Below are 23,540 nucleotides of genomic sequence, written 5' to 3'. Positions count from 1 at the left end.
AAGTCCTACTTGGATCCATGCCAGCAGAGTAAAGAAGGTTGATCTAAGCCCAGGAATTCAAGAAAGGCTGAAAAGAGGTGAAGCAGGTGTTTTAAGTCCTCAAAAGACAAGCACAGACATAAAGGACAGTGATGTCACTCATTTCACCACAGACTTCTGGGAAGGCCTTTTGCCTTCTGGTGATGTTTCTACTTCTGATCTTTGTCCCAGTGTGGATAATAACTAACTGTATCTTTCATCCTGAAGACTTAGGTGCCTTGAAACTCATATGTGGTAAAAGCGAAATACACACCAACCATACTGACTTTCACCTCAGAAATCGCAGTAAAAAGAGATGTCTCTAATGAATTGATCAAAGAAACAAGTTTTTCTGGAAAAATGTTACTGTTAAAATTTAAATATGCTTATGCTAGAAAGTCAGGATATGAAAAATGCTGGATTTGTAGTAAATTGCACCCAGTAACTGCTAAAATCCCACTTTTAGCTGTCCCTCTGAACCTCAAGTCATTATTGGAAAATACTCTAGTCTTAAGTATTAAGAATGTCTCGGAAGGGTACCGCAATCAGAGTATTATGTTTTACACTTTAGGAAAGACACATGAACCTGAGTGGTGTGTTCAGTTAGGCAATACATCCAACGGAATAGGTATGTGTTCCAAGTCTGTATTTAACATTTCAAAGGGTATTCCCTTCCACACCAGTAACATTATCATAGGTCATATGTGTAGTTACAAAAATCAATCCCTTAACAACACCATTAGTGAACTTACTACATACAGGAACACAACATCTGGGATACTTGTGAGTAAACTTGTAAGTGCTGCATTTGAGGCTGGAACTGAGCCCCAACGTAGTTCTCTAAGAAGTTTTTCATTGGGAAACAATAAATACGTATGCTGTGCTAAAATTTGTTACCCATGGATCCCCGCAGGAGTGAAAGGATGGTGTTATTTAGCACAGTTGGTACCAGTCATGTCAGCCCTAGGCCAGAATCAGGAACATCACATACAAGTTACTTCAAGTCCAGTACATAGGTTAACTTATAAATACAAGAGAGAAACCCCACCTATGTTTTCTACTTCAGATAAGTCATGGACATGGTTTCCATCCTGGACAGGATGGGGCATAACCATGATGGACAAATTAAATAACTACACTGGTTTAATAAATGATGTTATGGAAAAAAACTCCCAAGATATAGGACTACTCAATGTCGAGCTCAAAGCAATTAGAAGACAACTAGAGTTACACGAATTGGCTATTGAAAGCATGAGTGCAGCTCTGACAGGTTTATGCGAAATGACCCAAGATTATGAATGTTGTACATGGTTTCACAATACCAGCCTGGAAATCCCAGACTACTATGATGTTATTAGTCAACACCGAACACAGGTAAATGAATTAATGAAACAAGCAAGGGACATAGGTAATTATGGATGGAACCCCTTTTCTAGTTTGGGTTTAGGTGGAATGTTTTCATGGTTAAAGGACATAGTGATTATGATTATCATAGTACTATTGTTAGGATTGATAGGCTACCTGATTTTCAAGCTTATTCTGCTTTGTATTAGCAAGTGTACTACACCAGACCAACCTTCTCACGCATATACACAATATCTGCAGCTTTATGTAAATGAATATAACAAACGTAGCAAGAACCATAGATTTCAGGAGGCTGCGGATCTGTAGAAGTCATTCCATGACTTAAGAGGGGGTTGAAAGGTTATGTTAAGCATCCATCTTGTTTCTGTCAGCCATCTTAATATTCACAAACTTCCATTTTACAATATGTACAGTTTGATCACCCCTTTAACTTCTCAGATAACTGTCTCAACATGAGATTCTTCTAACTCATGTGTTCTCACACACTTATCTATAACCTTCACACTGTTTCTCAGCATTCTTTAGCTACAGAAGGAATTATGTATCTTTTCTTATATTAATTCAGCTAGCTTAGAACAAAGAACAATAGCGTTTTTGTCTTGACCAGCTGTAATCGTCTTGATGTCTACTGCGCATGTCTTATTCTGTATGACGTGAAATATACTATATCAATCGCTTTGTAATAACTCAATACAATTAGTTCTTGAAGGACGCCATGGTGTGTGTGTGGTTTTATTTGTCCTTTGAGAATTGATTCCAGAGCGCTCTGAATTTATACAATACATTGGATCTAAGGTCTGAGAGGTTGAAGGGACCACCCTAGACACAGGATTAACCCTTTCACAGGCCACATGGGGGGTGGGTGCTTTGGGGTGGGGGGGGCAAGAGACAAGGGACTCTTCCCCACAATCTAGAAGCCCTCTTTAACAAGTCCAGCCAGTACCCCACCGCCCCTATTTGAAGGTCCAGCGGACGGCATGACTGGAGATGGATTGGCATTGAGGGAAACTATTGTTTAATAAAGGAGTTGTCAAAAACATGTCTCTTGTGTTTTTATTACTTTTTGACACTTTTTTGGTGAATGGGTAGGGGTGTACCAGGTATCCATTCATATAAGGGCAGGGGGAGGGATCTGGGGGCCCCCTTGTTAAAGGGGGCTTCCAGATTCTGATACGCCCCCCGCACACATACCCCCACAACCACAGCCCGGGGTTGTCGGGAAGAGACCCTTGTGCCCAGCAACATGGGAACAAGGTGCTTTAGGGTGGGGGGGCAAAGCCCGTTGAGGGCATGTGGCCTGGTATGGTTCAGGAGAGGGGTGAGTTCACTCGCCCCCCCCTTCCTTACCTGCATGCTCGGACAAGGGTCTGGCATGGATTTTGGGGGGGGGGGGGGACCCCACGTCGTTTTTTTATTTTGCCGTGGAGTTCCCTGCTAAATCCATACCAATAACCGGGTGTAATTTTAGATGGGATTTGAATCGGTTTTTTTTTATGTCATTTTTGCTGCAGCATGATTTATACATGCTACAGATGCACCACTTTACAGGCACATTAGGGGACCCCCAGGCACTATATTTAAATGAATTTTTCATTTTGATTGTTGCACGTTAAGCATAATTAAAACCACTGCTCCTGAAAAACTGATTGTTTTAAAAAAAAAAAAAACGTTGTTGAAACATGTCACCCAGGGCAGTACCCATACCCCTTTTATGGTCAATTACTTGCATATAAGCTTTCAAAATTGGCACATTTGATTTTTCCTGGTCAGCTCCCATAGATTTCAATGGGGTCTGTCGTTAGAGCATTTCCCCTGTTCGGGAGTTCAGCTCCTGAACAGGGGGAGGTGTTTGGCCCATGCCTAATTGTGTATATTGGCATCCAAAGAGTTCAATTTTGGTCTCATCTGACCAGACTATATTCTCACGGTATTTCAAAGGTTTGACTAAATGTTGTGCATTCTACTTTAAATGAGCTTCAACATGCTTTTCCCTCAGCGATTTTATGTGATAGACCAACACAAAGTGGCATTCCCATAACTGTGAAGTGGAAGGAAAATTATAAATGTTTTTCTAAATTTCTTACAAATAAATATGTGAAAAGTGTGGTGTACATTTGTATTCAGCCCCACGAGGTAATACTTTGTAGAACCACCTTTCTCGGCAATTACAGCTGCAAGTCTTTTTGGTGATGTCTCTACCAGCTTTGCACATGTAGAGAGTGACATTTTTGCCCATTCTTCTTGGCAAAATAGCTAAAGCTCTGTCAGATTGGATGGAGAGCATCTGTGAACAGCAATTTTCAAGTCTTGCACAGATTCTCATTTGTATTTAGGTCTGGACTTTGACTGGGACATTCTAACACATGAATATGCTTTGATCCAAACCATTCCATTGTAGATCTAGCTGTATGTTTAGGGTTGTTGTCCTGCTGGAAGGTGAACCTCCGCCCCAGTCTCAAGTCTGATGGGGGTGCTGCATTCATGGCAATGGCAGGGCTGCATTCATGGCAATGGCAAGGCTGCATTCATGGCAATGTTAAGGTTGCATTCATGGCACTGGTGAGGCTGCATTCTTGGTAATGGCAAGGTTGCATCCATGGAAAAGGTGAGGTTGCATCCATGGCAATGGCGAGGCTGCATTCATGGCAATGGCGAGGTTGCATTCATGGCAATTGGGGGGCTTCATTCATGGCAATGGGGTGGCTGCATTCATGGCAATGGCGAGGTTGCATTCATGGCAATGGTAAGGTTGCATTAATGGATATGGGGGGGCTGCATTCATGGCAATGGCGAGGCTGCATTCATGGCAATGGAGGGGCTGCATCCATGGCAATGGAGGGGCTGCATCCATGGCAATGGCGAGGTTGCATTCATGGCAATGGTGAGGTTGCATTCATGGCAATGGTGAGGTTGCATTCATGGCAATGGTGAGGTTGCATTCATGGCAATAGTGAGGTTGCATTCGTTGCATTCATGGCAATGGGGGGGGGGCTGCATTTATGGCAATGGCGAGGTTGCATTCAGGGCAATGGGGGGGGGGGGCGCTGCATTCATGGCAATGGCGAGGTTGCATTCATGGCAATGGGGGGGGGCTGCATTCTTGGTAATGGCAAGGTTGCATTAATGGCAATGGCGAGGCTTCATCCATGGAAATGGCGAGGTTGCATCCATGGCAATGGCGAGGCTGCATTCATGGCAATGGAGGGCCTGCATCCATGGCAATGGCGAGGTTGCATTCATGGCAATGGCGAGGTTGCATTCATGGCAATGGCGAGGTTGCATTCATGGCAATTGGGGGGCTTCATTCATGGCAATGGGGGGGCTGCATTCATGGCAATGGGGGGGCTGCATTCATGGCAATGGCGAGGCTGCATTCATGGCAATGGAGGGGCTGCATCCATGGCAATGGCGAGGTTGCATTCATCGCAATGGTGAGGTTGCATTCATGGCAATAGTGAGGTTGCATTCGTTGCATTCATGGCAATAGGGGGGCTCAATCATGGCAATGGCGAGGTTGCATTCATGGCAATGGCGAGGTTGCATTCAGGGCAATGGGGGGGGCTGCATTCATGGCAATGGTGAGGCTGCATTTATGGCAATGGGGGGGGCTGCATTCATGGCAATGGTGAGGTTGCATTCTGGCAATGGTATGGTTGCATTCTTGGCAATGGGGGGGGCTGCATTCATGGCAATGGCGAGATTGCATTCCTGGAAATGGGGGGGGCTGCATTCATGGCAATAGTAAGGCTGCATTCATGGCAATGGTGAGGTTGCATTCATGGCAATGGGGGGCTGCATTCATGGCAATGGCGAGGTTGCATTCATGGCAATGGGGGGGAGAGCTGCATTCATGGCAATGGTGAGGTTGCATTCATGGCAATGGGGGGAGGGGGGCTGCATTCATGGCAATGGCGAGGTTGCATTCCTGGCAATGGGGGGGGGGCTGCATTCATGGCAATGGTGAAGCTGCAGATCGACAATGACCCTTATTTTGCTTCACAGTTCTTTATTTAAAATGTAAGTTTTTTTCCCAGAAAATTCCCTCTTAAAGCGAAGGTGCGTGTTATACGCCAATAAATACAATATATCCAAAAAACACGCCTGATCTCATCTCTTCCCCACACAGCCAGTGTAATGGTTCAAAGAATGTCTGGCAAAGTGGTTGGACCTCACGGTAGGTCCTATGGGGGGGGGGGTTGGTGCTCCTATATGGTAACAGAGGGGATTTGGAGTCCTGTGGGGGAAGAATTGTGGCTGCTATAGAGGAACGGAGCAGACATTGGGTCCTATGTGGGGGGGGGTGGTTGGGGACCCTGGTGGAGGGGCAGAGGGGGGATTTGGGTCCCATAGAGGAACATATGGCGAGCTTTGGCGCTCCTATAGTGGGGAAATTGCTGTAGGGTCCTGAAGAGGGACAGAAGGGAGAGGGGCTCCTATAGGTGAAGCAGAGAACTCTGTCATAGGACAGTCATGAACTCCGCTCTTTTCTCACTACACAGCCCGCCTCTCAGACTCAGTCCTCCTCCTTCTCTAGAGGGGAAGTGAAACCTGCGGAGAGTCACGTGAGCAGTCCGGGGACGCGCACGCAGTCGAAGCTGTGGACGCGGATGGGCCACGCCCTCTTCCTCAATCCCACTGCGGAAGTGTCGTCGAAGGCGGGGCCTGGGGCCAGGTGACCGGAAGTAGCGGGTGATGGTGTCTCTGTGGCCGGTGGATGGAGGAGGAGACGATGGAAGAAGATCCCAACCACAATCACTGGCCGATCCGACCTCGATCACCGACCAACCCTGACTACCTGAGGAAACCGATCTCCATCAACCCCGGGACCAACAAATTCTGTGAGTGCGTCATCCCCCCCCCACCCATATATACCCCCACCCTATCCCCAGCCCCCTCCCATTCATGTCCCCGCCCTCTACCATATATACACCATACATTAGATAGACCACCCCCTCCAACAAACTCTGTGCCTGGCTCCTCCCCCAGGTACATATGCCCCACCCCCACTTCTGTACCCCCTACACACCCTTCCACCATATATTCCTCCCCTCCACCTCCACATATTCCTCCCTCACCTATATATACCCCTATTCCTCTATCTGTCACTGAACCTCACACCCCCCTATGAGGGAGACTGGATGTGCCTCCAACACCCCGCCCCCCTCTCCATATCCCCACCCTACAGAACCCTCCCCCACCCTACATAATCCCACCCCTTCTACAGAACATTTCCCCACCCTACATAATCCCACCCCTTCTACAGAACATTATCCCACCCCTTCTACATAACCCCACCCCATCTTATATAACCCCATCCCTTCTACAGAACCCTCCCCCATCCTACAAAACCCACCCCCACTCATCCTACAGATCCCTCCCCCATCCTACGTAACCCCACCCCATCCTACGTAACTCCACCTCATCCTACGTAACCCCAACCCTTCTACAGAACCCCACCCCATCCTACATAACCCTCCCCCACCCTACAGAATCCACCCCATCCTACAGAACCCTCTCCCACCCACCCTATATAACCCCACCCCATCCTACGTAACCCCCACTCGTCCTACAGATCCCTCCCCCATCCTACATAAACCCCACCCCATCCTACGTAAACCCCACCCCATCCTACGTAAACCCCACCCCATCCTACGTAACCCCACGCCATCCTACGTAACACCCACCCCATCCTACATAACCCTCCCCAACCTATATAACCCCACCCCTCCTACAGAACCCTCCCCCACCCTATATAACCCCACCCCTCCTACAGAACCCTCCCCTACCCTATATAACCCCACCCCATCCTACGTAACACCCCCACTCGTCCTACGTAACCCCACCCCATCCTACGTAACCCCACCCCATCCTGCATAACCACACCCCATCCACAGAACCCTCCCCCATTCTACATAACCCCACCCCTTCTACAGAACCCTCCCCATCCTACATAACCCCACCCCATTTACAGAAACTGCCTACATAACCCCACCCTTTCTACAGAACCAACCTACATAACCCAACCACCCTCTAGAGACACCATCTATATGACCCCACCACTTTTATAGAGCCCTCCTACATAATCCCACCACTTCTATGGAACCCCCCTCCTACAAAACCCCACCCCTTCCACAGAACCCTCCCCCCTCTACATGCCCCACCCCTTTTACAGAACCTTCTATATAACCCCACCTCACCTACAGACCCCCCCAGCCCCTCCACACACACATCTACACCCCTTCTACTAGATTATCTTCAGTTGGTCTAGAGCAGGGGTCTGAAACTGGTGGCTTTCCAGCTGTTGCAAAACAAGTCCCGTGAGGCATCGCACGGCTGACGCAAGCGTGACTCCCACAGGCAGCAGCATGATGGGACTTGTAGTTTCCGAACAGCTGTAGGGCCGCCAGTTTGAGACCCCTGGTCTAGAGTTATAAGTGGGGTACCCTAGGGCTCTGTCCTGGCACCACTTCTGTTTAATTCATAAATTATATAGTTAAATCTGTTTGATGATACAAAACTATGAAGAGCAATAACTTCACAGCAGGATATAGAAACTTTACAAGAAGACCTAGATAAAATAGAGGGGTGGGCAAACATATGGCACATGAGGTTCAGGCTGGGTTCACCCTATAGCACCGGTTCCCGCATCGCATCTCACCCCGCAGGCAGTTCACACTGCCCTCTGCGAACCGATGCAGGTGTAAATATAATGTTAACTGCTTGCTTATGTGTGTATGTGTGTGTGTGTATATACACGTCGGCAGAATGGCACGGCTGGACAGAGTAACGTACATGTACGTTACTTTGAATTTCCCACATGCCGCGAGCTCCGTGCCCTTGGGACCCGCGGACTCGATGTCCACAGGGATACCCGCAATCGTGTCACAGAGCTGAAGAACGGGGAAATGCCGATGTAACACAGCATCTCCCCGTTCTGCCTAGTGACAGGACACTGATCATCTGCTCCCTGTCACCGGGGGCAGCGATCAGTGTCATGTCACTGCTAACCCATCCCCCAGACAGTTAGAAACACTCCCCAGGACACACTTAACCCCCCCCCCCCCACCTAGTGGTTAACCCCTTCACTGCCAGTGACATTTTTACAGTAATCAATGAAATTTTATAGCATTGATCACTGTATTAATGCCAATGATCCCAAAATTGTCTCAAAATCGTCCGATGTGTCCGCCATAATGTCGCAGTCATGATAAAAATTGCTGATCGCCGCCATTACTTGTAAAAAAAATAATAATAATATTAATAAAAATGCCATAAATATATCCCCTATTTTGTAGGCGTTATAACTTTTGCGTAAACCAATCAATAAACGCTTATTGTGATTTTTTTTTTTTTGTTTTACCAAAAATATGTCGAAGAATACGTATTGGCCTAAACTGAGGGGAAACATTTTTTTTTTATATATATATATATTTTGGGGATATTTATTATAGCAAAAAGTAAAAAAAAATGCATTTTTTTCAAAATTGTCACTCTTTTTTTTGTTTATAGCACAAAAAATAAAAACCGCGGAGGTGATCAGATACCACCAAAATAAAGCTCTATTTGTGGGGAAAAAAGGACGTCAATTTTTTTTGGGTACAACAGGACCGCGCAATCGTCAGTTAAAGTGACGCAGTGCTGAATCTCAAAAAGTGCTCTCGTCAGGAAGGGGGTAAATCCGGTGCTGAAGTGGTTAATGATACCCCCAGATAGGTTCACAGATCGCAGTGCAAACTGTGGATTCGGACAGTAATAAGACAGTATGGGTAAGATCAGATTCCAGTGCAGATAAAAAAAAGTCCCTGCAACTTTTTTGTGCAAATCCAATGCGAGTTCAGCTATACAACTGTGTGACTGAACTCGCATTGCACAGACATCGCATGTGATGTGCGCAGCAATGCGGGTGAGAATCGCATGCAATGTCTGTTCGCATATGTGTGAGCCCAGGCTTAATGTAAGAAAATGTAAAGTTATGCACTTGGGAGCTAAAAAAAAGTTACTTGCTAGGGGGAGAACCTCCAGGAGAATCCAGGATGTATAAAAATCTGGGGGTCCTAGTCGATGACATGCTCAGCGATAACAAACAATGCCAGGCTGCTGCAAGAAAAGCAAGCTGAATATTGGCATACATAAATAAAAAAAAAAAGGAGATTTTCGCCAGAGATAAAACTAATTCTTCAATTTTACAAAACTCTGTCCAGTTCTGGGTACCAGTCCTCAGGAAGGACAATGCTGGAACTGGAGACAGTCCAGAGAAGGGCAACAAAGCTAATAAAGGGGGCTGGAGGACTACAAACATTAAATGTATTCTCCCTGGAGAAGAGACATTTAAGAGGGGACATGATAAGCAATATATACAAAGCTTTGAATAGTGACTTTAGCATTAAAAGGAAACATTTTAATCTTCGGGCCTCTTAAGCCACACGATGAAGTTGGATGAGAAGAACCACTTCCCGCCTGCCTCATTGCAAATTGACGTTCGCAGTGTGGCTCCGTTATCCTGAATGGGCATCATATGACATCCAGCAGGATAAGCACCCGGGGGAGTGCAGAGCAGCGATCGGTGGTGTGTCACTGGTCGTGGTATGGTGTAGGCTCTTTACCATTTGATCAGCTGTGACCAATCACAGCCGTTCAGAGCGATAACTAGGAAGTGCCAGTAATAGGCTTTCTCAGTTCGCACTGAGCGGGACAGCTGTTCATTGCCCATCAAAATGCCAACCAGTGCCCTTCACAGATGCCAATCAGTGCCCATCATTAATGACTCTCAGTGCCGCTTATCGGTGCCTGACAGTGCCACCCATCACTACTGCATATAAGTGCCGCCTATCAGTGCCCATCAATTCTACATATTAGTGCCTCCTTGTCAGTACCCATCAGTGAAGGAGAAAACAGTTTTATAACAGAAACAAACCCTTTTTTTTTCTCAAAAATTTCCGGCAAAAAATAAAAACCCCAGTGGTCATTGAATATCACCAAAAGAAAGCTCTTTTTGTGGGAAGAAAATAGTAAAAATGTCATATGGGTACAGCGTTTCATGGCATCACAATTGTCATTCAAAGTGCGACAGCACTGAAAGCTGAAAATTGTCCTGGGCAGAAAGGGGGGAAAGTGCCCGGCATTGAAGTGGTTAAGGCCTGGTTCACACCCATGTGGCTCTGTTTTGCGTGGGCACGGCAGCCTCCTGAAAAGCAGGGAGAAGTTCTCTGCTCCATTTTTTTCATTGCAGCCCGCAGGGGACCCACAAGTGCAGTGCAGGAGTAGGTGCGGACCCACAGCGGCAATTGCCCGCACAGATGTAAACCTAGCCTTAAACTGCGTAGGGTGCTATTTATAGCTTGAGCTGTAAGGATGTGGAACTCCCTTCCACTGTTGGCGGTGTCAGTGGGGAGTGTAGATAAATTCAGAAGACTTTTAGATATGTTTCTTAGCAAACACAATGTAGAGGGATATGGGAAATTGTAGTGACGTAAACACACACGGGTTCAACCGGATGGACCAGTGTCTTTTTTTTTTTTTTTTTTTTTTTTTAACCTTACCAGCTATGTAAAGTGGAACTATATTCCCCTTAATTCCAGTGATGCAGCCTCTTGGAGTTCCCTGCCAGCCGCAAACTGTACAGGGGCAAACAGGTAGGTAAATTAATTTAATGCAGTGAGACACTGGGGTTTATTTACTAAAGGCAAATAGACTTTGCACTTTGCAAGTGCAGTTGCTCCAGAACTTAGTAAATGCGGGAATCTTCACATTGCAAAGAATACCCAATCACATGGAAGGAAAATTAAAAAAACAGCATTTTCGTTTGCACATGATTGGATGATAGAAGTCAACAGAGTTTCTGCTCATTTTACTAAGCTTTGGAGCAACTGCAAAGTGCACTGTCATATACATCTTAGTAAAGCAACCCCAGTGTGTCTCTTTTGCATTAAAATTCTGCCTGTTTGCCCATTTAAATTTTTCCGTGAAGTTCCAGTTAACTGTGGGTACATTGATCGTGGGAAGATACAGGAGGGGGTAATTGGTGGTGGTGAGTAGACAGTGAAGGGTTAGTTGGGGTGCATTGGTGGTGGTGAGTTGAAAGGGGCAGGATTGGTTGGGGTACATTGATGGGGGAAAGATACAGGAGGGGGTAATTGGTGGTGAGTAGACAGGGAAGGGTTGGTTGGGGTACATTGGTGGTGGGAAGATGTGGTAGGGGGTCATTGGTGGTGGGGAGTCGAAAGGGGCAGGGTTGGTTGGGGTACATTGATGGAGGGAAGATACAAGAGGGGGTCATTGGTGATGGTGAGTAGACAGGGAAGTGTTGGTTGGGGTACATTGGTGGTGGGAAGATGTGGTAGGGGGTCATTGGTGGTGGTGAGTCGAAAGGGGCAGGGTTGGTTTGGGTACATTGATGGAGGGGGTCATTGGTGGTGGTGAATAGACAGGGAAGGGTTGGTTGGGGTACATTGATGGGGGGAAGATACAGGAGGGGGTAATTGGTGGTGAGTAGACAGGGAAGGGTTGGTTGGGGTACATTGGTGGTGGGAAGATGTGGTAGGGGGTCATTGGTGGCGGTGAGTCAAAAGGGGCAGTGTTGGTTGGGGTACATTGATGGAGGGAAGATACAAGAGGGGGTCATTGGTTGTGGTGAGTAGACAGGGAAGCTTTGGTTGGGGTACATTGGTGGTGGGAAGATGGGATAGGGGGGTCAGTAGTGGCAATAGGAAGACAAGGTTGGGGTTGGTCTAGGAAGATTGGGTTGAGCTGTAGCTGATTTCTCTCTCCTCTTCCTCCTCCAGTGATGAATGTGATCACAGTAGAGGACTATAAGCGTCTGTACTGGCCCAAGCTGGAGAGCGCCATTGAACAACTGCTCACACAAACTGCTGGAGACTATATCCCGATATCATACGAGCAGATCTACAGGTGTGTATCCAGATTGTTGGTCATTTATATCATCATATGTCATATCGGAATATCAGAGATTGGCTGTGTGTTGTCACATCCTGATATTCTTCGATCAGATCGGTTCTTCTGTGATGGTGACCTTGTTCTTTTCTCCTGCAGTTGTGTCTACAAATGTGTGTGTCAGCAGCACTCCGAGCAGATGTACAGCGACCTCCTGTGTAAGATCACACAGCACCTTCACCAGGTCTCCCAGGAGCTGCAGGTACCCTCCCTGGCACACCTACTCATTGTTCTGCCCACATGACACACTCTCCCCATCCACATTATGACACTTTCCTCCCTCCCATATACAACGCTCCGTCTAAGTTCACCCAGCTGAACCCCCCTCACCAATCCCAAGCACTACAACCAAATTATGACATCATTTTTCCTCCCATCCCTAACACTGCTAACATATTTACACCTCTCCACCTACTTTATAACAGCACCCCCCCCCCCCCCTACACTGCCAATCTCATGATACCCCACCTACTACTTACCCCAGCACTTCATCTACCTTATCACCTCTTACCTGTCCAATACTTTGCCTAACTCCCAACGCCACACCTACCCAACATTCCACCTAACTCACAACACCCCACGTCCTACCTACCTTTGCTTTCTCATACCATCCCACCTGCCCATGGGTCTGTTCACCGCATGGCATCACATCTACCCAGCATTCAACCTAACTCATGTACTACCTACCCAACACTTCAGTTTTCTCATATTATCCCACCTACCCAAGGGTCTGTTCACTGTGTGGCATTGCACCTCCCCTATATTCCACTTAACTCATGACACCCCACGTCCTACCTACCCAACACTTCAGCTTTCTCATATCATCCCACCAGCCCAAGGGTCTGTTCACTGCATGGCATCGCACCTACCCAACATTCAACCTACCTCATGACACCCCACCTATTATTTACCCAACACTGCGTCTTGTTCATGTCACCCCCACCTTCCCTATTGCCCTGCTCACCTCATCATACTGCACCTACCCAACATTCCACCTTCCTCATGACACCAAACTGACCCAATTTTTGTCCACCTCATTAAACACCATTTACTACATACTCAACTTCTCCCCCATCAACCTACCTCATGTCACCCCACCTACTCAACATTCTGCCAACCCAAAGCTTTACCTACCACATGTTGCTTCACATACTACGTGTCAAACACTCCACTTAACTCATGATGCCTTACCTACCCAAAGCTTTGTTCACCTCATGACAGCCCATGTACCCAACATTCCACCTACCTCATGACATGCCACCTACTCCCTATCTTTTCCTCTTGTCACACCAAATTCTGTTCACCTTATTTACTACATACCCAACACTCCCCCATCCACCTACCCAACACAATCTACCTTCCTCATGTCACTCCACCTACCCAACATTCTGTCAACCCAACACTTTATCTACCTCATGTTACCTCACCTACTGTCAAACACTACACCTACCTCATGATGCCTTACCTACTCAGCTCTAATCGCCTCATGAAACACCATTTGCTACCTGTTCAAATCTCCCCCATCCACTTTCCCAACTCTGCCTACCAGGTACCACTCCCCCTTCCCCCCCATATCCAGCTACCAATTACCCAGCACCCTGCGCCTCTTATGGCACCCCACCTACAACCTACCCAACACTTCACCTACCCAGCTGCCCACTTACCTTATCACACTCCACCCAGACAAAGATCCTACCTTTCATCACAGCAGAGAACAATGAATTCTGACTGCCAGTCTGTTTTTGATGGCTAAAAATGGCAGACTTGTCATCTTATGGCACAGTGGAGTCCAGCGTACGATCAGATTATTGCAGTAAGTTAGTGGATGGTTTCTGATTGGTGGCTGGTTGACATTAGGGCTGCAACTAATGATTATTTTCATAATTGATTAGTTGGCCAATTATTGTTTCGATTAATTGGTTAAAGCGGAAGTTTACCGATAACCGCATGATAAAATATAATGTTCTTTAGCAGGGAACATACATTTCACATTAATAATTGTGCTACCAAAATTAGTGTGTGCTGTAAATTGCCTTCAGCATTGTTCCTATTTTTTTTTAACATGGTCCTCCCCTTCTTCCACTGTCCCCAATCCATCTCCTGATATTACAAAGCATTGAGGGGCACTCTGCACATGCTCAGTTTGGTGTATATTGCTAGAGAGTTTTTTTTTTTTTTTTCTTGGGCGCGTGCATGTGATCAGCACAAGGCCAATCAGCACTGTCCAGACAGAGGGCCAGGGGTCCTTCAGCCTCATAGGACAGTCAGAGGAGAATAAAAACTCCTCCTACAAGCTTTAACCAGACACTGATAGAAGTCACAAGACTGCTATATACTGCTGATGAGAAAATGTATTTAGCAGTTCATATTTACTAAAATAATTGCATTTCCATGTTCTGTGTACTGTGGGAGACCAGATATAGTTATAGTAAGTGAGGTTGAAAAAAGTCCATCAAGTCCAACTTATGTGTGCGATTTATATGTCAGTATTACATTGTATATCCCTATATGTTGCGGTCGTTCAGGTGCTTATCTGATAGTTTCTTAAAACTATCAATGCCCCCCACTGAGACCACCTTCTGTGGAAGGGAATTCCTCATTCTTGCCGCTCTTACAGTAAAGAACCCTCTATGTAGTTTAAGGCAGGGCTCGACAAACCCCAGGCGCCAGGTCGCCAATGCGACCAGAAATCGCAACCTGGCGCCTAAGCTGCCACCAGCCCACTCACTATTGATGCCCCAGACATGCAGCAGCATTAACACTGACTGCCGTCCTTCTCCCTCCTCCACACTCAGCGGTGCCGCTCTAAGTGTGTGAAACTGACAAGCAATGGAGAGAGGAGGATCTGTCAGATTTCAGCTTGATTTTCGGGGTGGGCGGGACCCAGCAGCTATCAAACACCAGCCAATCGGATCTGGGCGGGCCGCTACGTGTATGTGGCCCCGCCCCTTTTCTTAAGCAGCCCAGTCGTTGGCTGGAGTTTGATAGCTGCTGAGTCCCGCCCACCCCGGCCGGGTCCCGCACACCCCGACATCAAGCTCAAATCTGACAGATCAGCCTCTCTGTTACTTGTCAGTTTCACACCCCGGCTGGGTCCTGCCCATTCCGACATTAAGCTCAATTCTGACAGCTCCTCTGTTACATTTCAGTAACAGAGTGCTCCGTGTGAAACCTGCCAGTGCCATCTGTCAGTGCCACCTGCCACCGCCCATCAATGCCACCTGCCAGTGCCACCACCAATCAGTGCCACCTGCTAGTGCCAACCAGTGCCACCGCCAATCAATACCACCTGCAACCACCAACCAGTGCCACCTGCCAGTGCCCACCAGTGCCACCTGTCAGTGCCGAGTGTCACCGCCAATCAGTGCCACCTGCCACCGCCAATCAGTGCCACCTGCCACCGCCAATCAGTGCCACCTGCCACCACCAATCAGTGCCAACTAGTGCCACCGCCAACCAGTGCCACCTGCCAACACCAACCAGTGCCACCGCCAATCAGTGCCATCTGCCAGTGACTGGTGCCAGGGCCACCTGCCACTTCCAAACCAGTGCCACCTGCCAATCAGGGCCACCTGCCAGTGCCAATAGTGCCACCTGCCAGTTCCAAACCAGTGTCACCTGCCAATGCCAACCAGTGTCACCTGCCAATGCCATCTGGCAGTTCCACGTGCCTGCCAGTGGCAACCAGTGCCGCCTGCCAGTGCCAGCCAGTGCCACCTGCCACTACCAATCAGTGCCACCGCCAATCAGTGCCAACTAGTGCCACCGCCAACCAGTGCCACCTGCCAACACCAACCAGTGCCACCGCCAATCAGTGCCATCTGCCAGTGACAACTAGTGCCATCGCCAACCAGGGCCACCTGCCACTTCCAAACCAGTGCCACCTGCCACAGCCAGTGCCAATAGTGCCACCTGCCAGTGGAAACCAGTGCCACCTGCCAGTGCCAGCCAGTTCCATCTGTTGCCAGCCTTACTCTTTCTGGTCAGCCCATAACCCTGATGTAACAGCGTTTCAATGGAGTTATTGACTGGGTGCTCCATTGTGAGTTAAGGATAGGGTGTGAAAATGAGTGGCCTTACCCCGGGAGCTGACAATCCATACCACTCTAAAAAAAAAAAAAACTGGCTCCTAAATTCAAAGCAAATTTGTCAACCCCTGGTTAAACCTCTTTTCTTCTAATTTGAATGAGTGGCCGCTAGTCTTGTTAAACTGCCTTTTGCAAAAAAGTGTCACCAGTACGGTATTTGTATATTGAAATCATATCCCCTCTCAAGCGTCTCTTCTCCAGAGAGAATAAGTTCAGCGCTCGCAACCTTTCCTCATAACTAATATCCTCCATAGTGAATGCAGGCTCCTGGGTTTAGTAACACTTTAATTGAACAAACTGAATTTAGAAGCTTATTGAATACCGTGCGCTCTCCAGTTTTAGTAAACCAACCATTTACTGACATATATGGATGGTGTACTGAGCTGTATGTGTGCTGCACTGTGTATATTAACATGTATGGACGGTGTACTGAGCTGTATGCTGCACTTTATTTTTTGATATATAAACAAATAATGCATGCTGTATGCAGGCCAACTAATCAGTTGACCAACTAATCGATTATGAAAATGGTTGTTTCAGCCCTAGTTGACATTATTCCATGTTGATGTTTCAGGCAAGTTCTCCAGAGCAGTATATAGAGAAGTTTAATGTGGCCCTGGGCCAGTATATGGGAGCTTTACACAGCATCGTCCCTCTCTTCATCTATATGGTGAGTATTTTTCTCTGGTTTCTACTATCATGATGGTAAAAACAAACACTTGAGCGATGTACCCTGTATATGAGTTTGTGAAAGGAGTTAGGAAGTGGCCTCCCTCTGGCCCTTCTGTTGATTCACAATCTTCTGTTTGTGTTTCAGAATAAGTTTTATATAGAAACCAAACTAAACCGGGACCTCAAGGACGATCTGATCCAACTCTTCACCCGCCATGTGGCAGAGAAGCATATCTACAACCTGATGCGTGAGTAGGCCAAGAATGTCCCCATCTTGTCATGTGATCACATCGCTCCCCACCCCGGTATCAGTGGTGGTGTACCATACATTGTACATCCAGAGGAGGACCACCAAGTCCACTGTATTTGGAATATTTAAAAATGTGTCTACAGGCAGAACCTCCTCACACAACTAAATACCAAAAAGGTTTGAACATGATTTCACAGTTACATTATAGGCAGGTAATTGATAGCATTATATTTTGGTAGGTCCCACCTCACTGAGGTTGGAGGGCCTGGGCCCATGTGCCTCAAATTTTGAATACTAAACCAAGCTCCGGCCAGCCATCTATAAGATGACCCATCTTCTCTTCTGATATAATCTATTTGTGTCTCTCCCTCTGCAGCATTACTTATAGAAGCCCAGTCTACACCGTTCCAGATCACCCCCTCCACCATGGCCAGCATCGTAAAGGGCCTCTACACACTGAGGCCTGGTGAGTAGTCTACAATTATAAGTGGATCTAAAACTGTATAGATGCTATAAGGTCATCATATTGACCAGTGGTTTGTCAACTTACAAGGTGTAGGAGCCTCGGATGCAACCTCTGATTTCTCCAAAGGGTTGCACCTAATATATTTTATATGTAATGCCCCAAAGACTATCATAGACTGTAGACTAAAGATGAGCTTGGGTGGTGTTCAGGTCCTCATCTGAACCACCTAAGCAAGCCCGCCAAGAAGCTTTCACTGTACTGGGCCAGTCATAATTTGCCGAGACATTCCCCACCTTGCAGCTATATGTGTACTAGAGCTGCACGATTCTGGATAAAATGAGTCACAATTTTTTTGCTTAGAATAAAGATCACGATTCTGAGGAACTTTTTTTATTTCAAAGATTTATGACCCCTGAACATTGGGTTATCAAACAAGATGGCAATAAAATAAGACATAATACTCTTTGTTTCAATCAAATTTTAAGAAATGTAATGAAAAATAAAGTGATGTGTAAAGAAACAAAAAAATTACCATTACGTTATATTGTAGTCTTTTTTTAGTACTCGCCGATACCAATTACCGATACTAATTACCGATACATACCGCAACTTTTTTGTTTATACTTCTGCTGTCAGCACTGCTAAAACGTATTGAAAAGTTATTTTACAAATTAAATTTTTTTTTTAATTTTGAGCTTTTTTCAAAGTGAAACTAAATATATGTTAAAGGTGTAACAGTATTAATGGAAAAAAAAAGCAAACAACAAAGGTTTTTTTAATTATTAATAGTTTATAAAATAGAAGTAAATAAAGAAAAATCATCAGGGAAATAATTAAATGGAATGTAAAGGAATAAACAGAAGGACAGATACGAAGATTACAATGTTTCTTTTTATCTCTGTCTTTCAATGCTGAGCAATGTTGTTGATAAACATTGCCCTCTCCTTTTTTTGATGGCTGTGAGCAGGGGAACTGCGCTGCACTTTTTACATCTTTAAAATTATTAATCATGCAGCTCTAATGTATACATACCCATTGTATATGTGCAGCTGTGGGGAATACCCCGGCTGCATTTGGTTGGTCTAGTTCAGGTCCTAGCTGGCTCACTCAGGTGGATTGGGACTAAGATCTGAACACGCCCAAGCCCTTTTACTACTACTACTAGAGGTTTACCAGGAGTGGTCAGAGACTGACCTGCAGGAGTGGGTGGAGACTGAAGTCCTGTAGGAGATAATTGGAGACTACAGACATGTTACATCTAAGCCCTTGTACACACGGTCAGACATTCCGACAACCAAATCCGTCGGATTTTGTCCGAAACTGTTGCATACACACAGTCGGACAAAGTTGTCAGAAAATCCGATCGTTGGTGATGACGTTATTTCGTTAGGACGGGACTACGTTCAGGCTAGTAGCCAATAGCTTTGGTCTAGGAATTTGATCTGAGCATGCGTGGCACTTTGTCCGATCAAAATTCTCTACATATGATCAGACAAAGTCCGATCGGATCATGTTGTCGGAAAATTTTATAGCCCAGCTGGAAAACTTGGTCCGACAGAAACAGTCCGATGGAACCCACACACTGTCGGATTATCCGACAACACGGTCCTATCGGACATTGTCCATCGGAATGTCTGACCGTGTGTACAAAGGCTTAGACCCCTTTCACACTGGGGCAGTTTTCATGCGCTTTTGCGCTGGAAATAGCCTCTGCTAAGCACCTGAAAACAGCCTCCCATTCATTCAAGTGTCGAAAGCTATGTAACACAGGAGTTTTTAACCTCTTTTTAGGGGTTAAAAGCACCCTGCTAGCGGCCGAAAAGCGCCACTTAAACAGCGTTAAAGTGCTGCTAAAATGAGCAACGCTTTAGCGTTCACGTGCCCACAGCCCCAGTGTGAAAGGGGTCTACCTGTTAGAGATTGCTATTGTTAAAGGTCTTTTTACAAATGAATGCTCCAGCTACTGACTGTTGGGAACTGTGGGCTGCATGTAGGTCACCAGCAATATAGACAGTGTGACATGGCCCAGCTACTCCTATATATCGCATAGTGAACAGAGACTGGGGATGGCTGCTATACCTGTTGTGTACAATGTATGACTTCTTATAATGTATAAAAAAATAAAATAAAATAAAAAGGTCTCTGCTCTGCTCCCCTCTTAGAATGGGTCCAGCTTGCACCAACGCTCTTCTCCAAATTCATCCCAAACATTTTGCCTCCTGCCTTGGAGTCAGAGCTGCAGGACTACGCTGCACAAGACCAGAAGCTTCAGAGAGAACTCATGCAGAATGGATTTAACAGGTCAGAGGGAAAATGTTCTATGTATCAAAGGCAATGCAGCTTGTCAACATATATTTCCTTTTATGTTATTTATAGATTGGGTGGTGGAAGCATTATAGATTTTTATAGATGGTGCAGTTTGTCAACCTATTTCTTTCCGCTGTATTTCTAGATTGGAAGGGGAAATGTTGTTTTTCCTCATCTATTGAGGGACACAGGATTCTGAGACATTTGGGTTATACTGCCCCTTACAGGAGGATTTGGACACTTGCAAACAAAAAAAAAATTGATCAGCCTGGTATAACCCCTCCCACTCTCAATATGTCCTAGGAGGATAGACTTCTTTTCTATGAAACAAAGTTTACGGTTTTATTTTCATTTTTTTTCCAGTTTTCAGGATTTTTTGTTCTATTAAGACTTCATCTACACGCTGCTTGCTTGTATAGCTTGTCTGTTTATGCAGCTAACCATATTGGCTTACATTTTGAGGCTGGACCAAAGATTTCCAGGCCTGCCTGGAATGTGACATTCAGACTCCGAGCTCTACGTTGTGACACTTTTCAGACCTTTGTGTACTGTTAGCCCAAGAGCTCTGGCTGACAAAATATGTAAATACAGCGCTCACAAACAAAGACCCATAATAGGCGACAAAAAACATATAGTCCATATAAATGAAAACTATAGTCCATATAAAACTAAAAAGGTGCTTCACAACTAATGTGCAAAATCACAGGGAATGCTTCACATCTGGTGTGCAAAAAGTGCAGAGAAAAAATGTTGCAGACATTTTTTTTTTCAGGCGTACCAAGACACCCCCCACATGTGTCCCCATTCCCCAAATCACAATGACACCCAGCTTTTCAATCTGGGAGTCAATACAGGCTTAGAACGATATCCAGAAACACAGGGTGGCAGGTTCACTGATGAGATGATAGACGATCCTTCAACGTAAATACTCAGCCATACAAAACGGGTATCCAGAAAGGAAGAAAAAAGAGAGACCAATGTTGAAGTACGCTAAGAAAGCAAATGTATTGTTCTTAAAGGGTATACTTACAAAAGTAAGCTAAAAACAGGCATTGAAATTGTGAGAAGATGCAGAAAATACCATTAGGAGCGTTCCTATGAGACCGGAAGTGATGTCAGTGCCGGAAGTGAGTCACGTCAATGCATTTCGCCCTCCCACAGGACGTCCTCAAAGGACCTCAAAAGAGCTCTGGCTGAACCTTTGAGAGATACTTTATTTAGTAGATTTGTTTGTTGCCATTATTACTAATGCTGAGGACTTCAGTGATGTATCGTTAATGAGGTGTCTTGTTTGCACACTCTACGCTCTTCTTCCCAACATTGTTCCTTTTCAACCCTCAGTTTCATTCTAGGTGGTCCTTGCTGACACCTATTGTGACCTGGTCCCTCTGGCTACATGAAATTTGCCATCTTTCAGCAGTTGGCTGTTAAGTGCTCAGGTTTTAATCTTGTACTAGAGCCTGGTTGTCCCTGCTGGAGATGCAACACCTTAAATCTCAAACACGAGGAGCAGTCCTGCTATACCAGGTCCTTCCAGCTAGCAAGCCACTAACAATTCCGGGGCAGTCTGCAGTGTTTCCTCTGAAGAGACTGACACGGACTGCCTGGAATGTTTTCTATTGTTTGAGTCCCTAGATTCCTTGGAGTCTTCTTTAACTCTATTGGGTGTGGCTCCCTTCTTGGCTATAAAACAGGAGGATTTCTCTGCAGTTATGCAGGATTTTGATTGCTGACTCTGATTGCAAAGCCATAAGCCCTTGTACACACGGTCGCACATTCCGATGGACAATGTCCGATAGGACCGTGTTGTCGGATAATCCGACAGTGTGTGGGCTCCATCGGACTGTTTCCGTCGGAGTATCTGACGGACCAAGTTTTCCAGCTGGGCTATAAAAATTTCCGACAACATGATCATGTGTAGAGAATTCCGATCGGAACAAAGTGCCACGCATGCTCAGATCAAATTCCTAGACCAAAGCTATTGGCTACTAGCCTGAACGTATTCCCGTCCTAACGAAATAACATCATCACTGTAAGTACGATCGGATTTTCTGACAACTTTGTCCGACCGTGTGTATACAACAGTTTCGGACAAAATCCGACGGATTTGGTTGTCGGAATGTCCGACCGTGTGTACAAGGGCTTAGAGTACCTCAATGCCTTTCCCGGCTGAATCATTATCTGCCCTACCTGTAGCCTTTGAGATTGTCACAGGCAGCTGCTATAAATTCCTGGCTGAGAGACACCATATTGGCTTTTATTGATGTGGCACATGCCAGCCTAAAGATGGAGGAACAGCCAACCGCTTCCTGCAGTGCTACTACCAGTCTAGGATCCTTCGCTATTAAAAATTCCCATGTACACCCTGTTCCCAGAGGTCTTGTACGCCAACTAGGAAACCCTTGATAAACTTTTTACACCTAAAAATTTTTTTAGCAATCCAATACATGTTTGAGGGAATCTTTATTAGGAAGTTGACTGTTCCCACAGTTGATCTGGCAGTGTCCTAATAAAGCACTGACAAATCCTGTGGAGGATGCACCAGTATTTTAAGGATCCTATAAATAAAGGTTCTGAGATCCTTTTCAAAACCTTGTTTGCTGTAACAGATCCTAATTCGCAACCTGTTTGGCAGTGATGTTAGATTGTCAAACATTAGGCAAATGGACAAAACTCATGGCAAGGGATCCAGCTTTATTTCGTACTAATCCTTTATTTATGGAGTGATTTGAGTTCATCCCAACAGTTCTTTAGTACTGTATATTCAAGTTAGTGGATGTCTCCTGTCTTCTTTTCCAGATTAGTCTATCATTTACCATGCAGAGAAAAATTTGGTATAATTTTGCGCTACCAACCAGGCAGAGAAAAACACCACGCATGTTCTTTGAGGGTCAATGTCTATTCAGAGCTCCTTTGGACACCCTCAGGATGTTACTGGGGATGAGAATACTCATCCACAGCAGCAGAAAAGGTCTAATCCTAAAGCTGGGAAGAATTGCCCCCGTTCTGAGACCAAAAAGGAGTTTCTTTTATTACTCCTAGTTGTCAACCTCTAAAAGCAAAACCCAATCCAGGAGCTCAGTTTTATTTACTGTAAACCTTGGGTCCTTAAACCCTTCAGCAATCCCAATTTACAAATTGGGGGAGGGGCATTATCTTGCATGCCTGGGTATGGGAGTTGGTTTCCATGGGGTAAAAACTAGAGTTTCAATCCCAACTCCCTCCCTTCCAGTGTCACAATGCAAATTAACAGGCCTCCATGTAGCCCTTGCGACCCGCAAGGGCTACATGGAGCAAGTGGTTATCTGGAGCAAGTGGTTATCACCTTCGTTTTTGTGGCAGAAAGGTTTCAGGGATTTTATTTTAACCTTTGCACAGTTACCATGGGATCCATCAGGTCTGCTATAGCCTTCTTTCATCAGGG

At 45.8% G+C, this 23,540-nt stretch overlaps 1 protein-coding gene across 5 annotated transcripts in view; it reads left to right on the top strand.

The window, feature by feature from the left end:
• The first annotated feature begins 6,026 nt into the window (after positions 1 to 6,026).
• Positions 6,027 to 23,540, top strand: part of CACUL1 (CDK2 associated cullin domain 1) — a 33,320-nt gene continuing 15,806 nt past the window's right edge. For 4 of the 5 annotated variants that reach the window (XR_013262836.1, XR_013262835.1, XM_077455455.1 and 1 more), the window contains exons 1-7: positions 6,027 to 6,221; positions 12,165 to 12,291; positions 12,433 to 12,535; positions 16,996 to 17,091; positions 17,239 to 17,341; positions 17,720 to 17,809; positions 19,972 to 20,110. Coding sequence is in view for 3 of the 5 variants with exons in the window: in XM_077455455.1 (XP_077311581.1) it covers positions 6,098 to 6,221; positions 12,165 to 12,291; positions 12,433 to 12,535; positions 16,996 to 17,091; positions 17,239 to 17,341; positions 17,720 to 17,809; positions 19,972 to 20,110 (782 nt within the window). In the remaining 2 variants the exon portion in view is untranslated. The remainder of the gene's footprint in view (positions 6,222 to 12,164; positions 12,292 to 12,432; positions 12,536 to 16,995; positions 17,092 to 17,238; positions 17,342 to 17,719; positions 17,810 to 19,971; positions 20,111 to 23,540) is intronic. The other variant, XM_077455458.1, reaches the window with a different exon arrangement.

The sequence above is a fragment of the Lithobates pipiens genome, unplaced genomic scaffold (genome assembly GCF_037356315.1).
Source record: "Lithobates pipiens isolate NorthernLeopardFrog02 unplaced genomic scaffold, aLitPip1_a1.2 Scaffold_25, whole genome shotgun sequence".
In the NCBI taxonomy this organism is placed as follows: domain Eukaryota; kingdom Metazoa; phylum Chordata; class Amphibia; order Anura; family Ranidae; genus Lithobates; species Lithobates pipiens.
Note: the sequence above shows the minus strand (reverse complement) of the source record. Positions and strands in the feature narration are given on the sequence as shown.